Genomic DNA, 24918 nt, shown 5'->3' with positions numbered 1-24918 from the left:
GCGCGCGCCAGCCTCTTAACCGCCTACCTCCGGTCAACCGGTCCGGTAGTCTTCATCAAAGTTTAGCCAGCTGGCAAAGGTCACACTTGCACGGAAAACGTCGTTTAAAAAACGATTGTGGGTCCCAGCTCCAATCGGGTTATCCACGTGTTAGTCTCAGATTTCGAGCCGTATCCTTTCTGCTTCTAGACCTCTTCGTCTATCGACACGTGACATCGATTTTCACGTCACCTTAACTGAACGGGGTTACTCGAACGGCGTGAATGACCGGTTAGTTAACTTGAGTTAGTTGACGATTGGTAACTACAGAATGGACCGGGCTTCGAGGTTTTCCGTGGGCTCCACCGGGTTTTGGCGCTTCTGCTCAAACTATGGTAAATTTAGTGAAAGAGCCCTTTTTATTGTTCTTATAGATCAAATGCTCCCTATTTTTGCATTTAATTAAATAAAGACGGGTGTTTTAGTTTAATTAAGTTTTATGCCTGAGGTAACGATAAGAGAGGGGATTAATTAATAAAAACCTTAATTTAAGTAATGGGAGATGGCTAAGCGTGATTAAGAATGATTTGAAGTGTGGAAAGGGCATCCTCAAGTGATTTTGAGTTTGAGCAAACCCACAGAATGTCTACTTCAATGTGACAAAGATGGGGAATCTAACATGAGATGCTCAATGTGACAAAGATGGGGAACCCAAAGTGAGATTCTCAATGTGACAAAGAAGGGGAGATGGACCACTACGATGTGTGATTAAATGGGTCATGGTCACACATGGAGTTTTCAAAAGACAATCACACCTTTCATTTAGCTGATGACAATTTTAGAACATTATCTATGCGACTAAAGGGGTTTTGATGCTCAACATTACCCTTTTCCATGTTCAATATAAATGAAATTAAAACTGCAAAAAAAATTATTTTTGAGTCTTTGGTCAAGTTCATGCCAATTCTACTCTACGTCATATAATAAAAGAATCATAATTTAAATTATTGATTTCTAGAGACAAGACATAAATACGAGATCTCAAGGGAAAGAGAGAAAAGAAGAATTCTAGCTCTAGAGAGAGAGGAATAAGAGGAAAAAAAAAAAAAGATGAAAAGACGAATTTGATCCAAGAGGAAGAGGCTTGAATGCTTACTCCTTGCCTTGAGGCTATATTTATAGTTGTTTGAAGGTGTTTACAAGGACAACAATGTCATTAAAGCTACATGCTTCAAAAGAAAAAAAAAACATAAAAAGACATATACCACCTTGCATAATTACAATTATATGACATCTCTATAAAAGTTTTCCTTATTTACTAGTCATGTCACCCCTACACGCGTGGGTGTCTCTTAACAATTTGCTCAAAACTAACTATTCTCAAGCCTTTTGAATAAATTGATGGATTCTCTGCCTCAAAGGCTTTATCTAAAATGGGTATTTGGAATTCCACATCAAAATCTCTCATCATTTTTTTGCTAATTGGGCATATATATATCAATGAAGAGCAATAAGAAAGGTTATACAGAACCAACATCCTCATGAATTTATAGCACAGAATGCAAAAGGAGATATTAGCTTATGAGTTTAAGCAAGAAACCACCACCATTATTCAAAGCATGCATGTGCTTATCAGTTTAGCAAAAAATTACCATCATTATTCTGAACTTCAATATCTGCCAACAAGAGCAGTTGTGCACCAAAAGTAACAGTTGAATACTCAATTAAAACATGGATAAAGCTGTCAAATAAAATTTTAAGGAAAATTTGATTGCTATAGCTGCAAAATAGAGATATGACACAGCAGGAATTTAGAAAATTTTGACAGTTTATTTCCAGGTATCAATGTGACTAAAAAGAAAAGAAAGATAGTTCTGCAGAAAAGTCTTAGGCCACATTAAGTCATCTCGATTTAGGTTTAACATATCTATAAAAACGAAAAAGATTACATACTTGGACATGAAGTTCTACAGATCCATCCACTCAGTCATCTTGTTTCTATGATCTATCTTAAAAAAATGGCATAAAACTATGATAAGAAATTTAATTGCTAGTGAAGGCAGTGAAAGTTACTGACAAAAATAATTCCAAGGTAGATTCCCAGAGAACCTGCATCAAATACTTGCAGCTCAAGAAGTAGACAACAAGCAACTCTCACACCTTACAAAGGCCTGAGGTTAAAATAAAAGGAAATGTAATTAGGTAAGACGATTGACAAAGATGAAACATGTATTTTCCAAGAGTCTAAAAGTTCTCTACAGACATCCAGGAAGCTCCTGGGTAGTTACAACTTCAGAAAGCTTCACACTGAGGGTCTCAAGTTCAATAGCCTGCCTTTCTTCACCAGTCAACCACAAAGATTGGCAAATATCAACAATGTCTTTGCTACAATCTAAGGACATGTTAGCATTGATTTTTCTGGTTCTCAGGAATTTCATGATTTTCTGTAGATTGGAGTCAGATGGCTCTTCAGCAAAACTTTGTAAGATGTCCTTTGTGGCCTTGCACCAAATGGGTCGACAAAGTCTAAGGAACTCACGAATGGTTAAAATTGGAAGATTTACGCTCCCCAATTCTGATTCATCATTGCCACCTCTTCCATGATAATCCGATCCTCCAAGCTTCACAAGCTCGTAGGTGTCTGCCAAATCACTGAATCCTGTATCAAGCAATTATAAGTTATCTTTAATAACAGAAATAAAAACATAATAGAAATGCTTCTATTCTTTTAGATAGAAAAGCGTGTATTTGTAAAGTCACTCACAAGGGATTTCTAACATGATATCCTCATAGTGCTTTCTGTGAAATAAATTTTCAAGAGAATAATCAAAACGCTGTAAAAACTTCTTTTCAAAATATCACCTGCCACCTTTCCATCGCTTCTGTAAACCTCCATAGCATGGAGCCCAGCAGCCTTCAAACTCCTTATAACTGCAACAGGATTCTTCAAAGCCCAAGGATGCGCCAAAGCTGCCACACCCCCAGTGCGGCATATTAACTCAACTGCTTCCTCTGTCAAAGGCTCGCTACCCCTGCACATCATTAGGTATATTTAATCAATGTTGCTTCAGAAGAAAATTTGAAGGTTCACAATCTTACGTTGCATATGCAGGGCCTCCATCATACAAATATCTGCTAAAAGCTTGCTTGAGATTCTCGACATGGCCTGCCTCAACCATAGCACGAGCTACATGTAACCGCCCAGGGGCAACCCCATTGCCGGCGATCCTGGTGAGATGCTCCCATTTGAGTGGCATTTTGAGGTTCTTTAGCTTTGATAGCATATTCTTTGCACGGAGATAGCGCCCATCTCTGATTTTGGCCAAGCAGATTTCCAATTCTTCAATTCTTGCTGGCCCGCAACTACCATAATATGCCAGTATGTGAACGGGTTCATCTTTTCCAGACTCTCCTCTATGTATCATTTGGATTTACAGAGTAAACATTATGGAGCTAACGTAATGAGAATGATAAAAATACTTACAACAGAAAAGTTTACCTTGGAGAAAATATTGTGCTAATTTCAACACCAGGAATTATTTTAATACCATACTTATAAGCAGCATCAAGCGCTTCGGTTATGCCAGCCATGGTGTCGTGGTCAGTTAAAGCAAGCACTTTCACCTGCTCTGAACCAGTTGTAATTAAAATCGTACTTGGTCATCCATTTTATTAAGTTACAAAAATAAAAACAGATTTTGCACATTAAACACTTATTCAGAGAAAAAGCTTCTGGATTAGCAAATTTCATGCGATGCTCCTTAAAATGGAAATGCCACGGAACAGAAAATAAAATGGCAAGGTGGAGATAGAAACATTTCGATGAAAGAGAGAGGCGAAGCAGGTGCAATGGACAAGAGAAAGCACGTGAATCCAGCTGTAACCTCAAATAGCCGAGGTAAGACAGACAATGAAACACATGACCCTTGAAAGAGCTGAGCTCAGAAGTTACACAGAAGGAAAGAACGATATCGAATCAGGTATTCCTAAAAAAAGACTAGAGGGGAAAAAAAAATGGAATTCTGACAAGTGCTTGGAGCAAGCAACATGAACTCGACATTCCACCAGAATGAAAAGAGTTAAGAAGCAAAAGAAAGCAACGCCGCCGACGAGGAAAAAGCCTAAGAGAAATAGTAGAGTCGTAGATTCTCTTCAGATGATCCAAAAACTTTTGCATTCATCACAATTGGTTGCCATGTAAAATAACCAAACAGAAATCGAGTCAAAACATGGAAATACTTAAAAAACTGAAAAACTTAACTCAGGCATCTATACCAAATCAACAAACAGCAACCCAACTCACCCCATTCATATGTGCTCGCTTGACGAGAGCGGACGGCGACAAGAACCCATCACTGCAAATTGAATGAGAATGCATCTCGAACACAATATTCTCAGCAGATTTTCGAGTGTTCGATGGCAAGAAATCATCCAGCTGTGATGCCGGAGAATCCATATACACCCATTCATTCACATATTTCAGAGCGAAAGCCTGCTCGACAGTCATCTTATTCTTCTTCTTAGTTTTGCTCATATTGCTCGTGTTGTTAACCATCAATCTCCGCGACGGCAGAAACTGGCAAACAGGGTAAACAGTAACCACGACCACCGAGTTAAAATCTACAATGGTCGCTGGACGATTGAAAATTGAAATATAGCCTCCGATTTCACGTATCGATGACGAGGAAGCCAGGAGAACACTGGAATTGCGCTTCCGGCTAGCGAACGACTGTCAGACTCTGCATCTGCCGTTGAGTACAAAACTAGTGATCCACATTGTTCAGGCCCATAAATTAAGTCCATTTTGCTGCTTGGAGCCAGGGCCCACAACCCATTATTGATAAGGTGATGTGGTGAACAGTACCGAGTTCCGACAAGGTAAAAAACGGTGTAAAAAGAAGGGGTAAAAAACAGAAAAATGGCAGAATATTTTAATATTTAATTTATTGAAAAATTTATTTTCTAATTCAAGATTTTCTACGTGGAACAATTTGAAGAAAAAACGTAAAAGATTTCTCCATTTCCGACTGCGAGCACGAGTCACGAGACGGACTCTGCTCGGTAGCTTTCCGCATTTTCTCCTCCGATGGCTACGAATCCGAGGTCGCGAATTGAATCACGAACAGTCGAATACATCTCCCCTGACTCCTCAGCTCTCAGCTCTTCGATTCCGCCACTTTAATCTTCCTGCAGTTCTCCGTGCTCCCTTCCCCAAACGCAGATCCACGAAGAACCGACGCGGGGGGGGGGGGGGGGGGGTGGTTAGTTGAATGAGATATGTCCTTCAAAACTTGAAGTTGTTAGTGGAATGTATATGACATTAGATGCAGGGGACGAAGGGGTCCTTTATCTCCATATTTTAAAATCATTCATCTCAAAGAAGGCCATATTTGATCTTCTTTGAGACGAAGGACGCTCCACGCACCCCCCCCCTCTCACGTGTCCTCATTTCCCTTTTTTCCTCCCTCTCTCCCGCACCCCCTCTCTTGTCTCTCTGCGCCCCGACGTCGCTGCTCCCTCTCTTCTCTGCTCCCTCTTGTTTCCGGCCTCCGTCTCTCGGTATTCTCTCGGACTCGCTCTCCATTTTTCTCTCTCGCTTCTCTCTCTCTCTTATACCTCTCAACCTCCCTTTCTTCTCTCTCTTCTCCCTTTCAGCCTCCCACTCCCTTCTCTCTCTGGCTATTCTCCTTTCCACCAAAATACCTTTCAATTTTGTTCGATTTCTCCATTTCGATTTTGATTTTCTTCGATTTTGATTTTCTTTGATTTTGATATTTACGCATCGATTGCTTAATTTCTACTTCGATTAGGCATCGATTTCACCCTTCGGCATTAGTTTTCCCCAAATTTTAAAAGGTATGACTAAAACTTAATTTTTTTTATTAAATTAGTGTTTTATTTGATTTAATTTTTATTTTCAGTACCTAATTGGGAGTTATTTGTGCCTAATTGTGGGATTTAGGGTTACAGTTAGGGTCTAAATTCTTGATTCGGGTTAGGGATTATTTTTAGAGTTTGGTGCTCGGTATTCAAGGGACTTGGAATTAGGGTTTAGGGTATTTTAGGGATTAAGGTTTTTAAGGTTTAGGGGGTTTTGTGGTTTTGTGTTTTTAAGCTCTAGGGTTTTTTGGGTTTAGAATCTGGAATTAGGGTGTAGGGTTTTTAAGGTATTAAGTTCTGGAATTAGTGTTTAGGGTTTAGAGTTTAATAGGTGATAGGGTTTAGGGATACAAGAAATAATATACAGAATGAATTGTGCTAGATTATCTTCGTGTTATTGTATTAATCAACTCTAGTATAGGAGACTAAATAAAAAATTAATCTGAAACAATTGTGTCCAAAAACTAAGTTTATTGGATAAAAGGGAGATTGAGCAGACATATGTATGAGATAGACAGTTATGGTTTGAAAATATAATTTCTATGCTTTTCATGCCACTCTCTGACTAACATGTTGTATTATACATTTCAAGCTGTAAGCTACAAACATAAACTCATTAATCAAGTATATGCCATTGTATATTCACTGAGCTTGTCATATTAGATATGTCTTTCCTCATATTTGATTGAAACCAATTGGGTCCAAATATTTTTTGTGGTGCTATTACAAATCTCTTGTAATTTTTTAATTTTTGAGAAATTGAACTTTTTTATATATTTTGTTTCTTCATAAGAACTTCTAAAAGGGTTAAGCCTCTTTATCCCATATTGGTTTTTTTGTTTTAATCCAAATTCTTCTCATTTTGCTGACTTAGGTTTTTCCTGTATCATTTGGCTCACAAATATTTTATGTCAGGAACAAATTGATCACTTTCCCAAATAGTACTGAGCAAAATTGAAAACCTATTAGTGCTTTTGAATGCCAAATCAACTCATAATTAAGAGGATATTTGAATAATCTCATCATCTTGTATTCTATCTAGTTATATTAGTAAGGTTCAATTTGCCATTCCCATTCCATCATCATCTCTAGAAGAAGGCTTCTGATAGGATAAAACTAAAGCATTTCAGAGGGGCAGTTGAGGATCTGAATGCAGTTATAAAGGCAGATCCATCACTATCAGAGGTGTAAAGTTGGGTCCAAGACTCATCCCAAAATAATTAGCCAATTTAGGAAACCTATTTCTCATCTAATAAACTCAAGATCCTTTTACTCACTAATCCATGTGAAATTATTCTTTAACAAGAGGCATACAAGACCATGCTTCTACCCTTTGTTATCTCTGCAGGTTTTTAGCTTTGAATGTTTTTGTGTTGGAATTAATTTCTTCTTGATACACATATGGCTTTCATGGTTGGTGTGACAAACTCCATAGAATATTCCTGATCCTTAAAGCTCAATGGCACCGTTCCCATAAAAAAAAACTCAATAACCCACCACAAATCATTGGTAACTACAATTAGACGTGATGAATGGTTTTGCTCAAAAGGAATTTAGAAGAGGTGGTTACCTAGTGGCTAAAACTGTTGCTTGACTTCTGTGGTACATGACATGGATTTTCTTTTTTCTAGATATTCTCTAGTTCTGTGGCTTATTTATACTTACATGCTTTTCTATTTCATGTCATACAATTCGAGTTAGTCTAGCCTATAACCTTTATGTCTTTTGGTGCTTTAAAGGATCGATTTTAAATGTTAAAAGGTCCTCATCCATTTTCTTGTAAGATCCAAGTGAAATTTTACATGTTTTTTTGCATATTACACATTTATATATGTGGAGATGATTATGATGATATATTTAAAGATGAAGATAGTAATTCGGGTGGCAAGGAGGTGACGCGGTCCAATTAGATGCAATGGATGATACAGACAGCAACAATTGCGATGGTCTTGAGGATATGGGTAACCAAGTAACATACTTTCAGAGGCAGAGGTCATTAGAATCCACAAGAGCCGTACAATTTCGAGATGCTATTTCGACTTCCTTGTGGAACGATAAATGATGGTTGTATCTTATTATTTTTTAACATGCATCGTTCATATGTACTAAACTTGTAACTGATGATTTTAATATTAAAGATACAAACTCGTTATTTGAATAATATTTTTTTTAGGTTATTAATAAAGTTGTATATATATTTATTTATTATCTTTGTTCAATTTTATTACTATATTAAACTTCATATTTAAGTCTCTGGTAAATAAAATATAATTAAAGTATGTATTTGATTAATTAATTACTTTTAATTTTGTAAAAATATATTATTAATTAATACCATATAAAAAAGATATCTTATGTTATTAATATAATATTTTTTATTCATTAATTATATTTATTTTTTATTTACTTTATTGTATTAATGATTTAATAGTGGTAATTAAAATATTTTTAACTCAAATATTTAGTTTAATTTATTTATTTTTATAATTAATAAAATTAATAATTTTAAATTCCGAAGATGAAATGAAAATGAACTTTGTCCGCGACGAAGACGAAGATGAAATTTCCAATTTGTTAATTAACCCGCCGTCAGAACAGTACATAATCACTATTTGGTTTGGACTTTTGAACCTTGAAGAACTCCCAAAGCCGTTCTTCTTTTCTGTTCGCATCTACACTGTCAGAGACGAGGACAAAAGATCCCGAAGCTATTCCCTGCAAGACTACTGTTTCGTGGAGAAAATAAGTGGATCTGTGACAGGTACCCTGTCCTAGGCCTGTCAAGTCAGTGGTGGAATCCGATTTTTAGGGTTTGCAACAGTACGAGCGAGCGGGAAGAGAGGAAACTGAAATAGGCAGCAGACACTGAGCTACCTGGCCTCGTCTGGTAAGTGTTCGTTCCTCTCAGAGAGACGAGAATCAGAGCTTCTGGATTTCTCGTCGTGTCTACTACGCTGGACAGAGCGCATCGGTCTTGAAAATTTACAACTGGGCTTGATTTGGTAATCGACTTGCAGTATTTGAAAATTTTGCTAGTTATTTAAAGAGGCAATTAACTATAGCAAATGCTATAAAATATGCTAATCATCTCTAGCATCCATGAGAGAGACAAACTACAAGAACTCCTAAATTGCTTCCCTCCTCACTCCGTTGTATTATTCTCATTTTCGTGCTTTACCTACATAGATCTGCTTTTTACTCCCTTCTCTTTTTCGTCAACATCGCTCTTGCAGGATTTGTGTTGCCTTTGAGGAAGATGTCTCCCTTTTCTTAGACCATCAAATCTTCTTCCCTCTCATTTATGTTTGAAAGCTGGTTTTTTGTTATACTTTTAGCTCTGACTCAAGCTAAACTCCACCGATCACTTAGTTCATAAGTGGGTAGCGGTTGTTGCAGGAACTGTGTCGAGAGATTGATGAACTCCACTCAGGTGGATTGGATAATTGTTAAAGAATATTCTGACATGAATTAATGAGTATAATTCATGGATTATTAGTTTGCAACCGTGAATGGGTGAGTATAAAATTTAAATTTATTAATTGGGAAATAATTTTTTTTAACTAAGTAATATACCGAAGATCATAGAATATCGGTCCTCGTCATATCGCACCATGAAACCTTTTTCCGCTTCTCCGTCTGTAATATGCTGGAATATACCTCGAGTAATGTAAACGAATCCGGCCCTCAGTCAATCAACGGTTATGATGTTTCCAGCGGGCCCATAATTGTGGGTTCCACGATGGTAATGGGCCCCGCAGTGTTCCAAAAAATCTAATTTGGATGGCTGAGAGAATTAACGGCTCGGAGGCGGAGCAACTTCCCCCCTCTCTCTCTCTCTCTCTCTAAGATTGCAGTCAACGACGACCAAAAGCAACGCAACGGTGGAGACGAAGAAGAAAGCGTGGCTTCTGAGTTGCGGGGGAAGGTGCAGGGAGAGGACGGAGGCAAAGGAAAGAAGAAGGAGAAGAGAAAATGAAGGAGGAGAGGCTGACGCTAATATTGGTCAATCTGGCGGCAATCATGGAGAGGGCGGACGAAGCGCTCCTCCCGGGGGTTTACAAAGAGGTTGGTGCGGCCCTCCACGCAGACCCAACCCACCTTGGCTCCCTCACTCTCTTCCGCTCCCTCGTTCAGGCCGCCTGCTATCCAATCGCTACCTATCTCTCCGTCCGGCATAACAGAGCCCACGTTATTGCGCTAGGAGCTTTCCTCTGGGCCGCCGCCACCTTCCTCGTCGGCTTCTCTTCCACTTTCCTCCAGGTTCTCCTCTATATCCGATATTCTTTTTTGGGCTTGGTTCGTTTCACGTTTGGGCTGTGGTCAACGGATTTGGTCTTGAATCTTGATAAACTTGTTTTATAGTTCTTTTTCAGATTTTATACTGTAATCTTTTGTGGGTAGAATTTTTGTCTGGTTTTCATGAAGAAAGATTGAACTGACTGGTATGGACGTCTAAATCGTTGGTTATGGAGCTCAAAAGAACTTCATTGGGTCAGGAAACTTTTCTTTTTCTGCTTGCGGATCTCTCTTGTGTCGATTTGGTTATTAGTGATTTTGGAAAGCAGTCGATTCTTCCATTTTTGCCAGGATTATCTGGGTCTTTCTTCTTTACATTATGTCTTGCTGGTGTTTGTATAGTTCTGGGAAGTGCTTTACGATTGCTTTACTAATTTTTGCCAATCTCGGTTCTTTCTGTATCAGCGGATGCTAGTGTTCGCTTTACATTACTTCTTGATTCCAGAACATGTCACTGTAATGCCCCTCGCATCTCTTCATCAGAACAGCGCGTCTTTTCAACTCATTTTTAGCTGCTAAGCGAAAATTCAATTTGATTTGAGAAAGCTGTTGACTGAATTGGAGGAAACATTCTCTAATGAGAGTGATTCATTTTATCCGGTCTGTAAAAGATTCCACTTTTAGAAATTAATATTAGAACAGGTGGCAGATAGATTAACCGTATTTTGGCTTCAGAACAAGATCCATTAATGACCACTTATGCAACATTAAATAAACCTTCTAATGTTGAATAACATGGTCAGAAAGCATCATTAAAGCTAAATTCTGTCTATAGTAACTTATGTACTTCTATGTTTATTATACAGGTTGCAATCTCTAGAGCTCTAAATGGGATCGGACTTGCCATAGTTACACCTGCCATCCTATCCCTTGTGGCTGACTCAACGGATGACAGCAATCGTGGGGTTGCTTTTGGATGGCTGCAACTAACTGGCAACTTTGGATCTATACTAGGAGGCCTTTTCTCTGTTCTTTTAGCTTCCACCTCTTTTATGGGAATTGCTGGATGGAGAGTAGCTTTTCATCTTATTGCTATAGTTAGTGTGATTGTAGGAATTTTAGTCTGGTTCTTTGCCAATGACCCACGGTTTACTAATAGTGGTGATAAATCCAATAGTCAAGTTTCACATAAACCATTCTCTATGGAAGTTAAGGAACTCATTGAAGAGGCTAAATTGGTTATGAAAATTCCTTCTTTTCAAATTATTGTTACACAGGGAGTTACTGGTTCCTTTCCATGGTCTGCCTTGTCATTTGCTCCAATGTGGTTAGAGTTGATTGGATTCTCTCATAAAGAAACCGCTTTTCTTATGAGCTTGTTCGTGATTGCGGGGTCACTAGGAGGCTTGTTTGGAGGGAAGATGGGGGATACACTTTCTAGGAGGTTTCCTAACTCAGGGAGGATTGCCTTGTCACAAATTAGTTCGGGTTCAGCAATACCTCTTGCAGCAGTTTTGCTGTTAGTTCTTCCTGATGACCCTTCCACAGGATTTATACATGGTTTGGTGTTATCCATCATGGGCTTGTGCATATCATGGAATGGTCCTGCTACTAACAAGTATGGTCCTTTCACCCTGTCAAAACTCTTTCTTTAATCTCTTTCCATGTACACCTTATTGTATAGCTACTAGATGATCATGCTTTAAATTCCTAGTCTTGTCTGAACTTAAATGATACACAGATCTAATCTTCAACATGCTAACATTCACTCAAATACCCAGAGAAGAAAATAATGATTTCTGAAGAGTCCTATTGACATTGAAAGCTACAAGCATTTCTACTATAATTGAGATGACAAACTAAAATTCTGTTAACAGAAGGGATCTTTTCTTCTCTCAGTTACTTATCCACAGTATTTGATTGTATGCAGTCCAATATTTGCTGAGATAGTCCCAGAAAAATCCAGGACAAGCATCTATGCCCTAGATCGATCATTTGAATCAATATTAGCATCATTTGCTCCACCTGTTGTGGGCATCCTGGCTCAACATGTTTATGGTTATGTACCACCTCTCAAAGGATCTACTGATAAAGTTGAAGTAGAAACAGATCGCAAAAATGCTGCATCTTTAGCCAAGGCACTTTACACTGCAATAGGAATTCCGATGACCCTCTGCTGCCTCATCTATTCCTTCCTCTATTACACCTACCCTAGGGACAGAGAGCGAGCACGTATGCACGCATTAATAGAATCAGAGATGCTACAGATTGAATCTGAAAGCCCTCCTGCAGGAGAATTTGCCGCTCTTCGCTTCTCAGAATCGGATGATGTTAATGTGAAAGAGAGGACTGTTATTGAAATGGATTATGGGGATGATCTCAGTGAAAATGATAACAAGGCATTACTTACTCACCAATTGACATTTTCCAACATGGGAGAGTGAGGGAAAATCACTTGCAGTTTGTATTATCTTGAGTTTCCTCTTCAGCCAAACAATTGGTTGAAGGAATCAAAACTTATCAAATTTCTGGAGTTACCACGAAACTGATGGATATCTGTTGTATGATGGCAGGAAAGGTTTGGTTATGCCTCCGAAGTATTCAGAAAGAAGAGGTTTGTAATTTAGATACGGAAGTGTTGTTACAGATTTAGGAAGTTTTGATACTGAAGTGTTTAGCTTCTCAGCCTTCTCTGTTTTTTCTATTCAATACAAAAAAAAAAACAATTGTAAAGGCCAAGGGACCAATGTTATTTTGTTTATATATACATACATACATATAAATATGTTCTGGACTCTGCTGTTGACAGATTTGATTGCTTAAAACTGAAAAGACCAGACTTGTTTGAAGATCACAGTTATGTACTCAGCATAATCTCATCAGGGTCATCCACAGCCAAGCTTCTTTGTTTGTTTTGCATTCCTTGTCTTTCTTTCTTTCAGGTACCTCATAAAATTATGACCATTTTAATTCAACCTGGGTACTGGTTCAGGAGAATTTACACTGTTTTTATGCAAAGAGCAACAAAGCAGGACTAAATTTGCTTGTTCAAATGTTACTGAAACAGAACTAGGAGGTCATTGGTTCTCTACTTCTGCTGTTAGTTGCATAGACAAATCACTCCAGTAAAAAGAAATTGAAAGTTTATTATATGTGTATAGATGAAAAGTGTTAATTAACTTTTTATTTTAAATCTATAGTATAAAAAAATAAAGAGATGATATCCAGGGTTTTTTCCCAACCCCAACCTCAATTCCTGATTAAGCCTCTCAATTGCCATTTGTAAGTTTTACTCCAGCAATGTTTTGCAGTGTAGAAGCAACATTAACCATTGATTTGGGAACTTAAAACAACAGATTTCTACAGAGCATGTATAAATGTTAATGAAGCACTTACCCTAACACTCATGTACTTAAGTATGGAGAAAATTACATAGTAACTGGAAGATCAATTAAATGTACATATTCCACAACTGAAAGATCTGTAGTCTGCTAAGGAGAATATCATCCAATTGCACCAGACATTAATTTTTGGTTTATATGCAGCTCCACGAAAACAATTCTAAGAGCAGGCTTTTACCATGCTTGGTAGCTTTTGTATAGAAACAGGCAGCAACACAAGGACTAGCAAAAGGAAGAGATCAATAAAATGGATTAGCTGGGTTTCTTTGCAGAGAGCATGATAAAAGTCCGATTCCTCACGGACTTGAAATCAACCAATCCACATGTTTCACAAAGATCTTCTAGCTCACGTGCAAAGAAGTAATGGGTGCTTGAAATTTGGGCAAGATACTACAAGAAGCCACAAAAACAATTAGAGATGTTAAGCCACGGAGTTTCAATGTGCAGATAACTGGAACAAACACAAGGCTATGCTCTTGATCCTAAATGCCTGGAACTCAATTTTTAACAATACTAAGGGTGAATCCAGCAAATCCAACTCTTTTTGCAAAATTTACTCTGAATTTCTTTAATCTCAGCTGGATAAACTCTAAATGTCCTGAACCCCTATAGTTCACAAATAAGATCAGGGTGCATTCATACTGTAATCAAGTGGTTACAGTATCGTTCAGTCATACTTGCTCGATGCAAGCTATGACCCTAGTCAGGGCCAGGGGAGGTCATCTCAGTACTGCTTACTTTGTTGGGACCCTCGAACTCCAATATAAATTGACCAATAATATAATGTGTATCAGTCCGTATTGTCCTTTTTCAGGAAAAATAATTAAAAAATAAACATGTGAGGGATATCATATCGAGTCTCGTATTGGCAACTCAAAATCTGAGAAGTATCAGATGATAAGTGAGGTCAATTGCCAATACACCTGCCGTTGCTCAGTGCTTAGAAGCTAAAAGAAAAGTTGTTTCATTAGTGATGAACTCATTTTAACTCAGTAAGTCTACATCTAATAACTGTTCCAAATGCAAATGTGGCTACTAAATTGAGAGGGTAAATAGTAGTCATTTCAACATTTCAAGGATTAAGACTTTAAACCTGTCGCGATGCCTTTAAAACAGGAGGTACCACAGGAATGCCATCAAGAACAAAGGTTGTAGCAACAAACACCCCACCAGGTCTCAGAACTCGGCAAATCTCTGCTACCTGAAAAACAGTAGCTAAAAAATAAGCAAAAAATATATATATGATTCTCCTGTCCCAGGAAAGATCATGAGGGATCATAATATGCAGCACTTTTTCTGATTTGACGATTAACTAAAGCACCATATTTTTTTTCCATTTTTTGCTGCAACAAACTACTGTAGCATTTTGTAATTGGCCGGTTCACTGATTAACATTTGAGAGAAGGATGAGATTTTTTTTTTTTTTTTTTGAGATTTTCAAAAGAAGGGATGCAACATGTGAAGGACGAGATGTACATGCTTAGTATGTGCAATATATTGAATTCAACTTACAGCAGTGGAAGGTGACGGCCAACAATGTAGAGCAGCACCAGCATGCACAGCGTCGATAGAATTTGAAGGAAATGGTAGTCGAGAGATATCAGCTCTGACTAATGTCAGTTTCCTATAGAAATACAAGCATATTTATGTACTCTGTTAGCAGAAAAAAAACACTAAAAATACTGCATATTAGTAACATGAATAACACCAACAAACAGTAGTAGTAGTCGAGCTAGGCTTTATCAAAACCACCATATGAATGTTTAAAAAAAATTTGCTTAGAAAGGTCTTTTTTTTTTTTTTTTTTAGAGGGGCGTGGCGCAATTCGAACTCGCGACCTTCCGCACCTAATGTAAACAGAATATCACTAGACCAAACGGCCTTAGGTGCTTAGAAAGGTCTTACACCGTCAAATTGTTTTGTTAAACACAAGGGGAATTTTTGAAAGAATAAATTTGTTGCTGGTCAATAAATAATTGAGAGTAAAGAAATTAGGGAAAGAGATGAATGGAAGTTCTTGGAGTTTATACATATTCTCAAAGTAATCTTACATATGGGTACTGATAAGTAAAGGATGGACATTTTGATAACTATTTCCATAACTTGAGTCTGGACAACCAAGTGCCTCTAAATTGAATCAGTTAATTCCAACTGTGATTACTAGATTCTAACTGCAATCAAACTGGATTTCTAAAAAATCCACGCATTTGTAAACTTTCAAGTAGGTTCTAGAAATTTTAGAAAGATAACAATGTAAAATCTCTTCACATACAAGCAGTGATTTAAAATAATGTGGTCATTTATTAAAGTGGAAGATTTTCACTTTAAAATTTATGTCTCGATATGTACCATACCACTCAAATATTCTCCTAGAGATTTTTTTCTCCTCTTTCTTGAACTCTAATGGCCTTCTCAAAATGTAATAAATCTAATCGTTGAATCACAAACTCAACTAATGTTTCATTTTAAATTATCAACTTTAAGTGTTTTCCTTATTTCTCCCTATTTTCTCTAATTTAACATGATCTCTTTACTGTACTTCAGTACCGGGAGATCAATTAGACCTAGTCCACATACCATCGGTCAAGTAGTTTGGGTATACAATTTAGCCTCACTTTATATATTAGTTAAGCAGTCCAAAATAAAAAATTTGGGATTATTATTTCAATTTCTTATTATTCCTTTAAGAATTGTAAATCATGGCATTGTATGCATTATGCATGTCTAAAGATATTCTATTTCAACTCATATGATTACGACTAACTTAACATTATCAAATAGGCTCACTCTTCTTGTCCCAATGTTAAGGCTATTAAGGTTTACCCTAGATAATAAATAATTATTTTAATATTTCAATTACATAACTTCATTTTATTTATGGAGATAAACCATATTTTAAGATGTTTATGCTGAAAATTAAAAAGGTGCATTACCAGATCAAGAAGGGTCACCAAACATTTAGACAGATATCATTATTATGCAAAATTATTGATATATCAAGTCCAGTTTGAAACATATTGCATGAAACTCAAACAATTTGACTAACATGGTAAAGTGATGAGATAGTACTCTTTTGGCAATGCATCCTGCTCCATGAATTCATAGCATTGTCTCAACATATTCTCTGAAAAGTCCATTGCAATAACTCGAGAATACATTTCAGTCTTAGCAAAACGTCTTGCAAATAGTCCACTTCCACAGCTTGCATCAACAAGGATTCCGCTTCCAGTGGGCTCAAGGTAGGTTTGAGCCATGTCTAACTGCAGGAAGCATGAGCTATTAGTGGAGTCATTCTCATCCCCAACTTTCATTATTATTATTATTATTATCATCATTTTTTTGAAAGACCCACTTTTAAATTCATATGATTCTTTAACAATCTCAAGAATCTAAAAGACCTAGTTCATTGTGAATTTGTAGTAAAACAACAGTTACGTTTGATAATACACACACACACACACACACACACACACACACATATATATATATATATATGTCAGAGAATCATTACTTCTCAATTCTGTTATATGAGCAAAATAACCAAAAGAGCATCTTTGCACCTCTTTATCTGGACCAGGAAAACCACCCCATATAAAACTTTGACGCCAGCCTCTCTCATAAAGGAATGACACTAGAGAAGACCTGTTCCAAATAAACCATCTTCATGAGGAATGAAACTGTTGGATGAATCAAGAAGGAAAAGAAAGATACAGACTCTCTTTTATTAGTGTAAAAACTTCATTTACATGATACTTGTACTGCATCAGAGTTACAAGAAGAATAAACTACAGCAGACAATCAGTTGTCTATAAAATTTTGAGTAAATAACTATTATTCAAAGCTCTCTATTTCTACTTTAAGTTATACTAACTCCTATTGAAGTGAATGCTTTACCCAAAGAGCAGCTCTTAGTCTCCTCAAATCTGAACTGAGGTTTGAATATCATTTTATTCGCAAATACTGAATTTACACAGTTCATATTAGTATTTTATAAACAGATTTACTACAGAAAAATGAAATGTCAGAAGCCTAAGCAAATAAAAATTACATATGGAAATTTTCATGTGAAGTCAAGCATAAAATGTCAAAAACTCGGTTCATAAAATGTAAAGAAGATGAATTATACCTAAACAGTTCAGTAGAAAGTGGCTTAACTTCACCATACGTCTTTGCACCACTAACAATAGTCAAATCATGAAATACCTCATTTTTGGAGTAAGATTTCTTGCACGTTAGGCACTGACTACATCCCAGAAGAACAATGGGTACAAGAGAATAATTAGTTTGAATCATCAGAGATAAAATATTCATAGAGCAGCAATAGCAGTAGAGACCTATTGAATGGAATATGATTGCTGAAGTGGATAAAGAACTTCAAGGTACTTCAATTTGAGTCATTTCTCCAAATAATGAATTTGAGCAGCTTTTTTTTTTCATTTTTTTGGTTGGAAGGGGGGGGGGGGGGGGGGGGGGTGCAGAATAGCCTTTATTGTAAGAATGGGGGGTTTGGCAACCCGCTAATAGTGCAGCCGGCACAGTAAGTTCCTTATTGATTGCCTCGTCCAACTGTGTCTCCTGTCCTGCACATTCTAATAGTCTCTTGAAATGCATTGTAAATGCAGGAACAATTGCAAGTGATGCATTTGAGTTTCAAACACATCCCAGGTTATTCATACAATCAGCTGATTGGTGACACCGTTAATATGCTTCACATAAACTGATAAAGCTTTCCAAGTCACTTGGTTCATTCCCCCGAACAACTTCCATGGAGGCAACCAGTCACTGTCAAGCACATCAAAGAATCTTGACTCATCTAACATGAATCCTGAATGATCATTAGAGATCTCTTCCATGTATTACCTATTGATGCCCCATTCATTTAGTTTAAAAATACTCTACTCTGAGACATCACTGATGAACCCAGTTTTTTATGCTAAAAATATAAAAATTCGAATGCAATTCTGTGATGGCTATTTTGGGACGTCTGAGTTACAGATATGGGAATATGCTTTCCTCTTTAAAGGTAAAAATAACTCACGCTGTTGATCCCATTTCAGCGTTCCGGATCAATAGGGCATAACAAATTGGGCATGCGAGGATGCTAGTGCTGTTGCTGACCTTCTCATCCGAACCAAGTTCCTAAACCGAACAAAGTAATACTTGAATAAGAACAGTGCCTCGTAAGCACAAACTTGTAAACGTGTGCTCAATGTCTCACAAAAATAGAAAATTAGACTTCGTTAACTGAAAGAAAAGCGGTTTAATTTGAACCTGTAGAATAAATTGCATCCAAAAACATCAGTAAATATGAATACCATATTGAAACTCAAACAGAGCCTATTCAAACGAATCAAAACCATGAATTTACATATCCCTGCTTACGCATTGATAACCTGCCCCCACTATCCCACATTGTGGAACAATTACAGATAAAAAAAAAATGGTAAAATTACCAGGAACGTGCAAAGGCCTAACATGTAGGTTCTCCAGAAAACAAAATTAACATACACAAAAAAAGTCCAAATAGATAAAGATAAGTGGATAACCAACGAATACTAAAAAAATAAAGTCTGGCAATTTAGAAAACCCAAATAAAACCCACACAAGAGCGATTAAGCTTTTTCTTGAAACTGGTGAATGATCGAATAACCCGGAGTTGAGCAACCATATATTCCAGCCATGAAAAAAGACCCAGAAAAGAAAGGATGAATCAGAAAAGCAAAAAGGATGCCACTAAAATGCTTCCGCTGAAGCCGGGGAAAGAAGAGTACCGGCGTTACTTCCACAGAGACAGTACCAGAAGCCCGAATCCGAGAAGAGGAGAAGCATCTGACAGTAAGCTTCTGTTTCCTGGGACTACGAAGCATTGAAACTCTGGAGGAACTTGGAAATGAAACGTCCACGTAGCTGAGAGCAGCGGCCATCTTTCTCAGACATTCTTTCCGAAATCGGTGATTTATAACGAACACAAGAAATGGAAGGAACTCGATATTGGAAAGATCTTTGAGCCCACAATTCAGATTGCAACATTTGGCAGGCCTGATAAGGGCCCACTCCAAATACTAGTCCAAGACAAGAGCCATTCGAACCAGTCCAGGCCGTATTTTCTTCTCCCCTTATGGCCCACGAACCAAACCTTTCCATTTCATCAGATGGCCTTTAAAGAGTCTTTCGCCTCTCTCCTGTTCTTCGATCTACTTCCTCCTTTCACATTGTTTCATGTGAGGCCTCCCCAGAAAAATCCCCAAAGTCAAGATCTTGCGCAGTGCAATCTCTTTCGTTTTTGTCCAGGATCTTCTTCTTGAACAAGGTGATTATTGAAGTACCCAGCTCAAGGATCATGAAGTCAAATCTGTTGTTTTGGTTCTTGAATAAATGTCGTGAAGGTTTCATCGTTTGTGGTAAAAATGAAGATTGAATTCTCCATAGAATAGTGTCGGCTCATAGATCTTGAATTCGGCGAGACGAACCGAGCGTCGTATTTGTTTATACAGTCCGTGCAGTTGCAGAAAAAGCTCAAGGACGGCAATTGATTAGTTCAGTTTCTTTCCAAGTCCATTCGAGAATGTGAAAATGCCAGAATCCCATCTAAATCTTGGAGGCCATCGCGGGACCATCATTTCATCAGAAGAACCATCAATGCAGAACCGAATCTCTGAATAGAAAAATATTTCACTGTACTTCTATGGGCACCGAAAACCATTTTAGACTTTGGTAGACCAAGAGACAACCAATCGTAAATTTAAAGCAGTTTTTTACAGGGTTGTTCCGACCTTCTTTTTAGTGTTTTGGCCGCATTGCACCGTGAGATCTTTCATTGAGCATACTCGTTCGTTCCGATAGTAATTCATCAAGCACCTTGTGGGCAGGACAGGACAGTTAACAATCTCCATCCATGGCTCCATCTTGACCGTGATGCCGCCCATAATAAGTAGACGTGATGCAGAAGTACTGGCTCCTGCACCGACATCCTGATGCCTCTTAGCCACGCCATGGCATCATATTCACCTCAAGTTATCAAGATCAGAATCCAACTCCGTTCTGCAACTTCTGTAAGTCGCCGTCTCACATTGTCTTTTCTCATACTCTCCTACAGAAAATCTTCATGGGTCATTATGTACTGTTACTTCACAAATGGAACTCCTGGTATTACATTCATGGGGATTTTGAAAAAGAAAGGGGTAGAAAATAAAGAAACAGTAAGAATGAATTATTTAACCTCCAAAAATGGAAGAGTAATACGAAAGAAGAAATCTCAACACCTTGATTGTCATAAATCTTGAGAATGGAAAGGGGTCATTAGAAATTTGCTTTCAATGGAGTTTCAGTGGCAAGATTTCTTTTTTGGGTGGAGAGAGACAGTGGAGATTTTATTTCAGTCGGAGTAGTTTACTCTTTACTCTTTTCTCGGTGAGTCGGAGACCAAAATAATCTACCGAGAAACACGGTTGGTGCCTGGTGGCTATAAAATATATTATATACTCGATTCCGAGTGAGGATCAGTCTGTTTTGTTTGACTCGAACTCAAGCAGAAAGATAGGATTCACACTCTACCATCATTCTATATTCCCCTGAAAACCAGGGCACCATTTAATGGCGATTAAAGGACAGTTTCTCAGAAGAATTTCAGCTGAAAGTCAAGGACATAGAGTCCTTTCGTGGGGAAAAAAACGGAAAAAAAAACTCTTTCCTGTTTTTTCCCCACGGTGATGGCTGCTGAAGCGGAGGTGGATACTGCTCAGAAAGGCTGGCCCAGCTTTGTTAGCAAAGCGCGTCTGCAGCACTTTGGCTTGTCTCAGTGTAAATAGAATACGTGGCCTTTGCAATTAATCTCTTTAATAAAAGCTCTCTCTTTTATCTCTCTTTACATCGGTGGAACCGAGTCTCAGATCCAATCTGTACTGCTTTATCACTCCAATGAAGCTATAAAAACAATCTCAGATCTCTCGAGGCAGTAGACCCACTTCACCAATGGCTTCTTCCTCTTCTCCCTCTTCAGTTTTGTACTTCAATTTAAGGAAATGTCTTCTATTGTTGGTCGTTGTAAGCGTCTATGCTTCTGTTTTTGCTTCCAGAGTAGCCGAGGCTCAGCTGGAGAAGAGAGAGTCTTTGGGTGGAAGAAGAGCATTGTTGGTCTTGGATGATGAATTCGAAGAAATACAACCCAAGAAGAAGAAACCCCCTGTAGCAAAAGAGACGGAGACGCGGCTGAAGAAGAAGGAAGTAGTCTCCAGCGGAGAATTGGATGAGGAAAAGCCCAAGAAGAAGAAATCTATGGTAGATGAGGAGGCAGAGCAGCTACCAAAGAAGAAAAAATCATTTGCAGACGAAGTGAAAGAGGAAAAACCAAAGAAGAAGAAGACACTGACTGAAGAGTCGGAAGATCTAAAGCCGAAGAAGAAAAAGGTTAACTCTGACGAATTAGAAGTGGAACTACCCAAGAAGAAGAAATCCAACATTTTGGAAGAAGAAGAAGAAGAAGAAGAAGACAAAGTGCCGCAGAAGAAGAAAGCCAAAATCTTGGATGAAGGAGAAGAAATAGTGCCAAAGAAGAAGAAAACCACCCCTGAAGAGGAGGATGAATTGCGCGAGAAGAAGAAGAAAGGCACCATTGTAGAAGACGAGGACACCACCCAGAAGAAAAAGAAAACCTCAACTGAAGAAGATGCAGATGAGGTACCAACGAAGAAGAAAAAAGCATCCGTTGAAGAAATAGAAAAGCAGCCAAATAAGAAGAAAGCTTCCACAGAACAAGCACAAGAACAAGCAAAGAAGAAGAAAATCACCACAGAAGGTACTGCCCAAACCAAATCCATCAAATTCTTCTCAACTACGTCCAAAACAAATCCCAAGAGCCTCAATTCTACCTCGAACCCATCCAAATCCAGTTCATCTCCGTCCAAGAAAACCGCAGAGCTTAACACACCCCAATCTAAAACCACCCAAGAGAAAAAATCTACCACCGACAACCAACTCCCAAAATCGAAATCCAAGCCCCAAAGTCTTCCCTCCGACGATGACAATCTTATCACAGATTTCAGAGACCTCCCCTCGAAATTCCAGAGCGACATCGAACGATTCTCCACCACATCCAAAGTCTACCTCAACAAAGCCAACCGCGAAATCTCCAAGAGCTTTAGACCTCTAATAGGCTCCAAATACGCCTCCATAATTGCCTCTGTTTCCCCCTACATCTTCCTCCTAGCCCCCTTGATAATGCTCCCTCTCATCTACGCCCGTATTCGCAATTTCTTCCTCCCACTACAGACGATTCTCATCTTCGCTCAGATCTATCTCTCAATCTATTTCTTCATTCTCTGCCTCTCCTATCTTGTCACTGGCATGGAGCCGCTGAAAGTGTACTACGCAACGTCGAAGTCGAGTTACGTGTACACGCAGGTGCTCCAGACACTCGTGTACGTGCTGTTTCTTCTGGTGCAGGTGATGTACCTGATAGTGGTGTTCGCGTCGAAGGAGAGAGGAACAGGAGCCAGGCTAGTGAGCCTGACCCAGATGGTCGTGGGCTTGGCTGTCGGAGTCCATTATTACGTGTCGGTGGCTCACCGGGCGGTGCTGAGAGAGCCGCCGCGGACGAATTGGAAAGTTCACGCGAGTTACGCTGCGTGTTTTACAGGCGTCTGTCTTCTAGCCAGGGCGGAGCGGCGGAAGAAGGCGTATTTGCAGGAAGGTGGTGAAGAGGGCAAGCGAAGCTGAGAATTGAGATCGAACAAACCGTTGGAATTTTCTTATTTTTTCGCAAAAGTAAATTAAGAAGCAGAAAGAAGAATTTCGCTTCTGTAGATGAACGTGCTAGAGAGATAATTTGTTTTTTTTCCCTCTTTATTTCTTTTTTTCTTCTTCTTCTTCTGTTTATTATTGTGTGGGATTAATCTGGTGAATAAAAGGATAATTCACGAAAGATCTTAAACAGCTTTGAAGCTAAGTTTAGAGATCGAATTTCCATATCACAGGGAAGAAAATGATGTCTGCGGTGCGAGACTGGAAATTGAAATTCCATATCACAGAGAGTGGCAGCGGAATTGCTTAAAGCAAAATGCTCTGCGGGGCCAGAAATTAATGGGGATTCGCCAAAATGGCCAAATATCTCTCGACAAGTCTAATTTCTCTTTTTGAACCTGTTTGATATATGAATTAAGCTTTTATGATATTGCAGTTTCAGGAAAAGAGGTTCGTTTATTACAGCAAAAATGGAGGTGACTGGTGGGCACCAACTTCGTCTAGGTCCAGTGTAAGAACACTGGAAAACCAGCTTTGGAGATGGAACCTCATTGGCGAAGCAGAATAAAAGAGTTTATGAACAGTAACGCTTCGTTTTCTACCCCTCAATACTGATATCAATATCAGACTCTGATTTATCACCCCTTCAATCTCAGACAAAGGCTCACTGATTGAATTCTCGAAATATGAAATTGTCTGGGTATAACTTCTCCAGATTTTCCTAAAGAAACAGATCATTTGTTCTGTGCCTAGTCGAATTCGAGATGAATAACAAACTTCAGTACCTCCATTACCTTCCCGATCATTTCTTAATGGAGAAACAAACTATATAAGATAAAATTCGAGAAAAGATGACAAATGAACCTGCAAACATTCAAAAAAAAAAAAAAAATCCGTAACAGAGAGGAGAGAAGCTGTCGGTGGGACGAAATGAAGAGAGCAAATAGAAGTGGCCATCAGCCAGCTGTGTGAGAATAGCTTCATCTAAACAGAGAAAAAAGACAAGGGAAATTACGCCATTACGACGACCATCATGCACTGGAGGATGGGTTTCTTTCAGCAGTTTTGTTCTTCTCTTTGAATGAATGTCTGAGATTGACGTCCTCCTTTATCGATCACCCTCGCTTTCCACTTTCTGCTCTCTGGATTAATATCGATGCTAACAGATCACATGTCTTTGGGAAAATAGATGACTCAAAAGGAGAGACGCCGCTCCAGACCAATCCTGGCCTTGTCCACGGGGTGAATTACTGTTTCATCGAAAAGATATCGAGCGTATTGCTGTGGTTAAAAAAAAAATTGAAAATGAAACTTCGGTGAGTGTCGGGAGTGTATATAACTTCTGTTTATGTTTATTCTAATTTGGGCAGTAATATATTTATTATTTAATAAAATAGGCTAAAATTAAGTTGTCTGATTTTGTTAAGCCCATTAAGAAATATGGGTTATGAATATGAGATAATTGAGTAGATACTATAAGGAATTATAGGAGCCTTGTATAAGGAGACACATTAAGTTTATGGTCCCAATAGACTAGATCACACACGGATTTTCTTCTCCCCATTCGGAAGAGAGACGACGATCCTATTGAGGAACTAAGGAGATTTAGTTAAAAAAAAAATATTAAAATTACGGTTTTCTAACAAGTGGTATCAGAGCAGTACATTATTATCAAATTATTAGG

The 24918-nt window shown here is 38.3% G+C and overlaps 4 protein-coding genes across 4 annotated transcripts; 2 read left to right on the top strand and 2 right to left on the bottom strand.

The window, feature by feature from the left end:
- Nucleotides 1–2072: 2072 nt before the first annotated feature.
- Nucleotides 2073–4591, bottom strand: LOC137937791 (uncharacterized). Its single transcript, XM_068782972.1, has 5 exons — nucleotides 4283–4591; nucleotides 3479–3603; nucleotides 3079–3393; nucleotides 2842–3011; nucleotides 2073–2638 (listed from the first exon to the last, which is right to left on the bottom strand). The coding sequence occupies exons 1-5, from the start codon at nucleotides 4532–4534 to the stop codon at nucleotides 2235–2237; spliced, it is 1266 nt and encodes a 421-aa protein (XP_068639073.1). The 5' UTR covers nucleotides 4535–4591; the 3' UTR covers nucleotides 2073–2234.
- Nucleotides 4592–9548: 4957 nt separating this feature from the next.
- On the top strand, nucleotides 9549–12834 carry LOC137937557 (uncharacterized). Its single transcript, XM_068782626.1, has 3 exons — nucleotides 9549–10119; nucleotides 10962–11713; nucleotides 12026–12834. Exons 1-3 carry the CDS (start codon nucleotides 9832–9834, stop codon nucleotides 12537–12539), a joined length of 1554 nt encoding a protein of 517 aa, XP_068638727.1. The 5' UTR covers nucleotides 9549–9831; the 3' UTR covers nucleotides 12540–12834.
- Nucleotides 12835–13439: 605 nt separating this feature from the next.
- On the bottom strand, nucleotides 13440–19405 carry LOC137937038 (uncharacterized methyltransferase At1g78140, chloroplastic-like). Its single transcript, XM_068782065.1, has 8 exons — nucleotides 19268–19405; nucleotides 18535–18635; nucleotides 17623–17739; nucleotides 17057–17138; nucleotides 16566–16756; nucleotides 15009–15120; nucleotides 14590–14697; nucleotides 13440–13886 (listed from the first exon to the last, which is right to left on the bottom strand). Exons 1-8 carry the CDS (start codon nucleotides 19361–19363, stop codon nucleotides 13749–13751), a joined length of 945 nt encoding a protein of 314 aa, XP_068638166.1. The 5' UTR covers nucleotides 19364–19405; the 3' UTR covers nucleotides 13440–13748.
- A 1945-nt stretch (nucleotides 19406–21350) lies between these two features.
- On the top strand, nucleotides 21351–23415 carry LOC137936422 (uncharacterized). The gene has a single exon (XM_068781073.1). The coding sequence runs from the start codon at nucleotides 21468–21470 to the stop codon at nucleotides 23208–23210; it is 1743 nt and encodes a 580-aa protein (XP_068637174.1). The 5' UTR covers nucleotides 21351–21467; the 3' UTR covers nucleotides 23211–23415.
- The last annotated feature ends 1503 nt before the right edge of the window (nucleotides 23416–24918 follow it).

This window comes from Aristolochia californica, unplaced genomic scaffold (assembly GCF_029961685.1).
Source record: "Aristolochia californica isolate CCGP_79_NKW_82.1479 unplaced genomic scaffold, dmAriCali1.0.hap1 SCAF_7, whole genome shotgun sequence".
In the NCBI taxonomy this organism is placed as follows: Eukaryota; Viridiplantae; Streptophyta; class Magnoliopsida; order Piperales; family Aristolochiaceae; genus Aristolochia; species Aristolochia californica.
This window is presented reverse-complemented; position numbering and strand designations above follow the sequence as displayed.

Coding starts and splice junctions, on each gene's coding strand:
- LOC137937791 (XM_068782972.1), bottom strand. CDS start 4,534: ATGGTTAACAACACGAGCAATATGAGCAAAACTAAGAAGAAGAATAAG. Junction 3,604..4,282: donor AGCGAGCACATATGAATGGG/GTGAGTTGGGTT, acceptor GGTTCAGAGCAG/GTGAAAGTGCTTGCTTTAAC. Junction 3,012..3,078: donor GGAGGCCCTGCATATGCAAC/GTAAGATTGTGA, acceptor AATGATGTGCAG/GGGTAGCGAGCCTTTGACAG.
- LOC137937557 (XM_068782626.1), top strand. CDS start 9,832: ATGAAGGAGGAGAGGCTGACGCTAATATTGGTCAATCTGGCGGCAATC. Junction 10,120..10,961: donor TCTCTTCCACTTTCCTCCAG/GTTCTCCTCTAT, acceptor TTTATTATACAG/GTTGCAATCTCTAGAGCTCT. Junction 11,714..12,025: donor AATGGTCCTGCTACTAACAA/GTATGGTCCTTT, acceptor GATTGTATGCAG/TCCAATATTTGCTGAGATAG.
- LOC137937038 (XM_068782065.1), bottom strand. CDS start 19,363: ATGCTTCGTAGTCCCAGGAAACAGAAGCTTACTGTCAGATGCTTCTCC. Junction 17,740..18,534: donor GCTGAAATGGGATCAACAGC/GTGAGTTATTTT, acceptor TCTGGGATGTAG/TCAGTGCCTAACGTGCAAGA. Junction 15,121..16,565: donor CAGGATGCATTGCCAAAAGA/GTACTATCTCAT, acceptor GTATTTCTATAG/GAAACTGACATTAGTCAGAG.
- LOC137936422 (XM_068781073.1), top strand. CDS start 21,468: ATGGCTTCTTCCTCTTCTCCCTCTTCAGTTTTGTACTTCAATTTAAGG.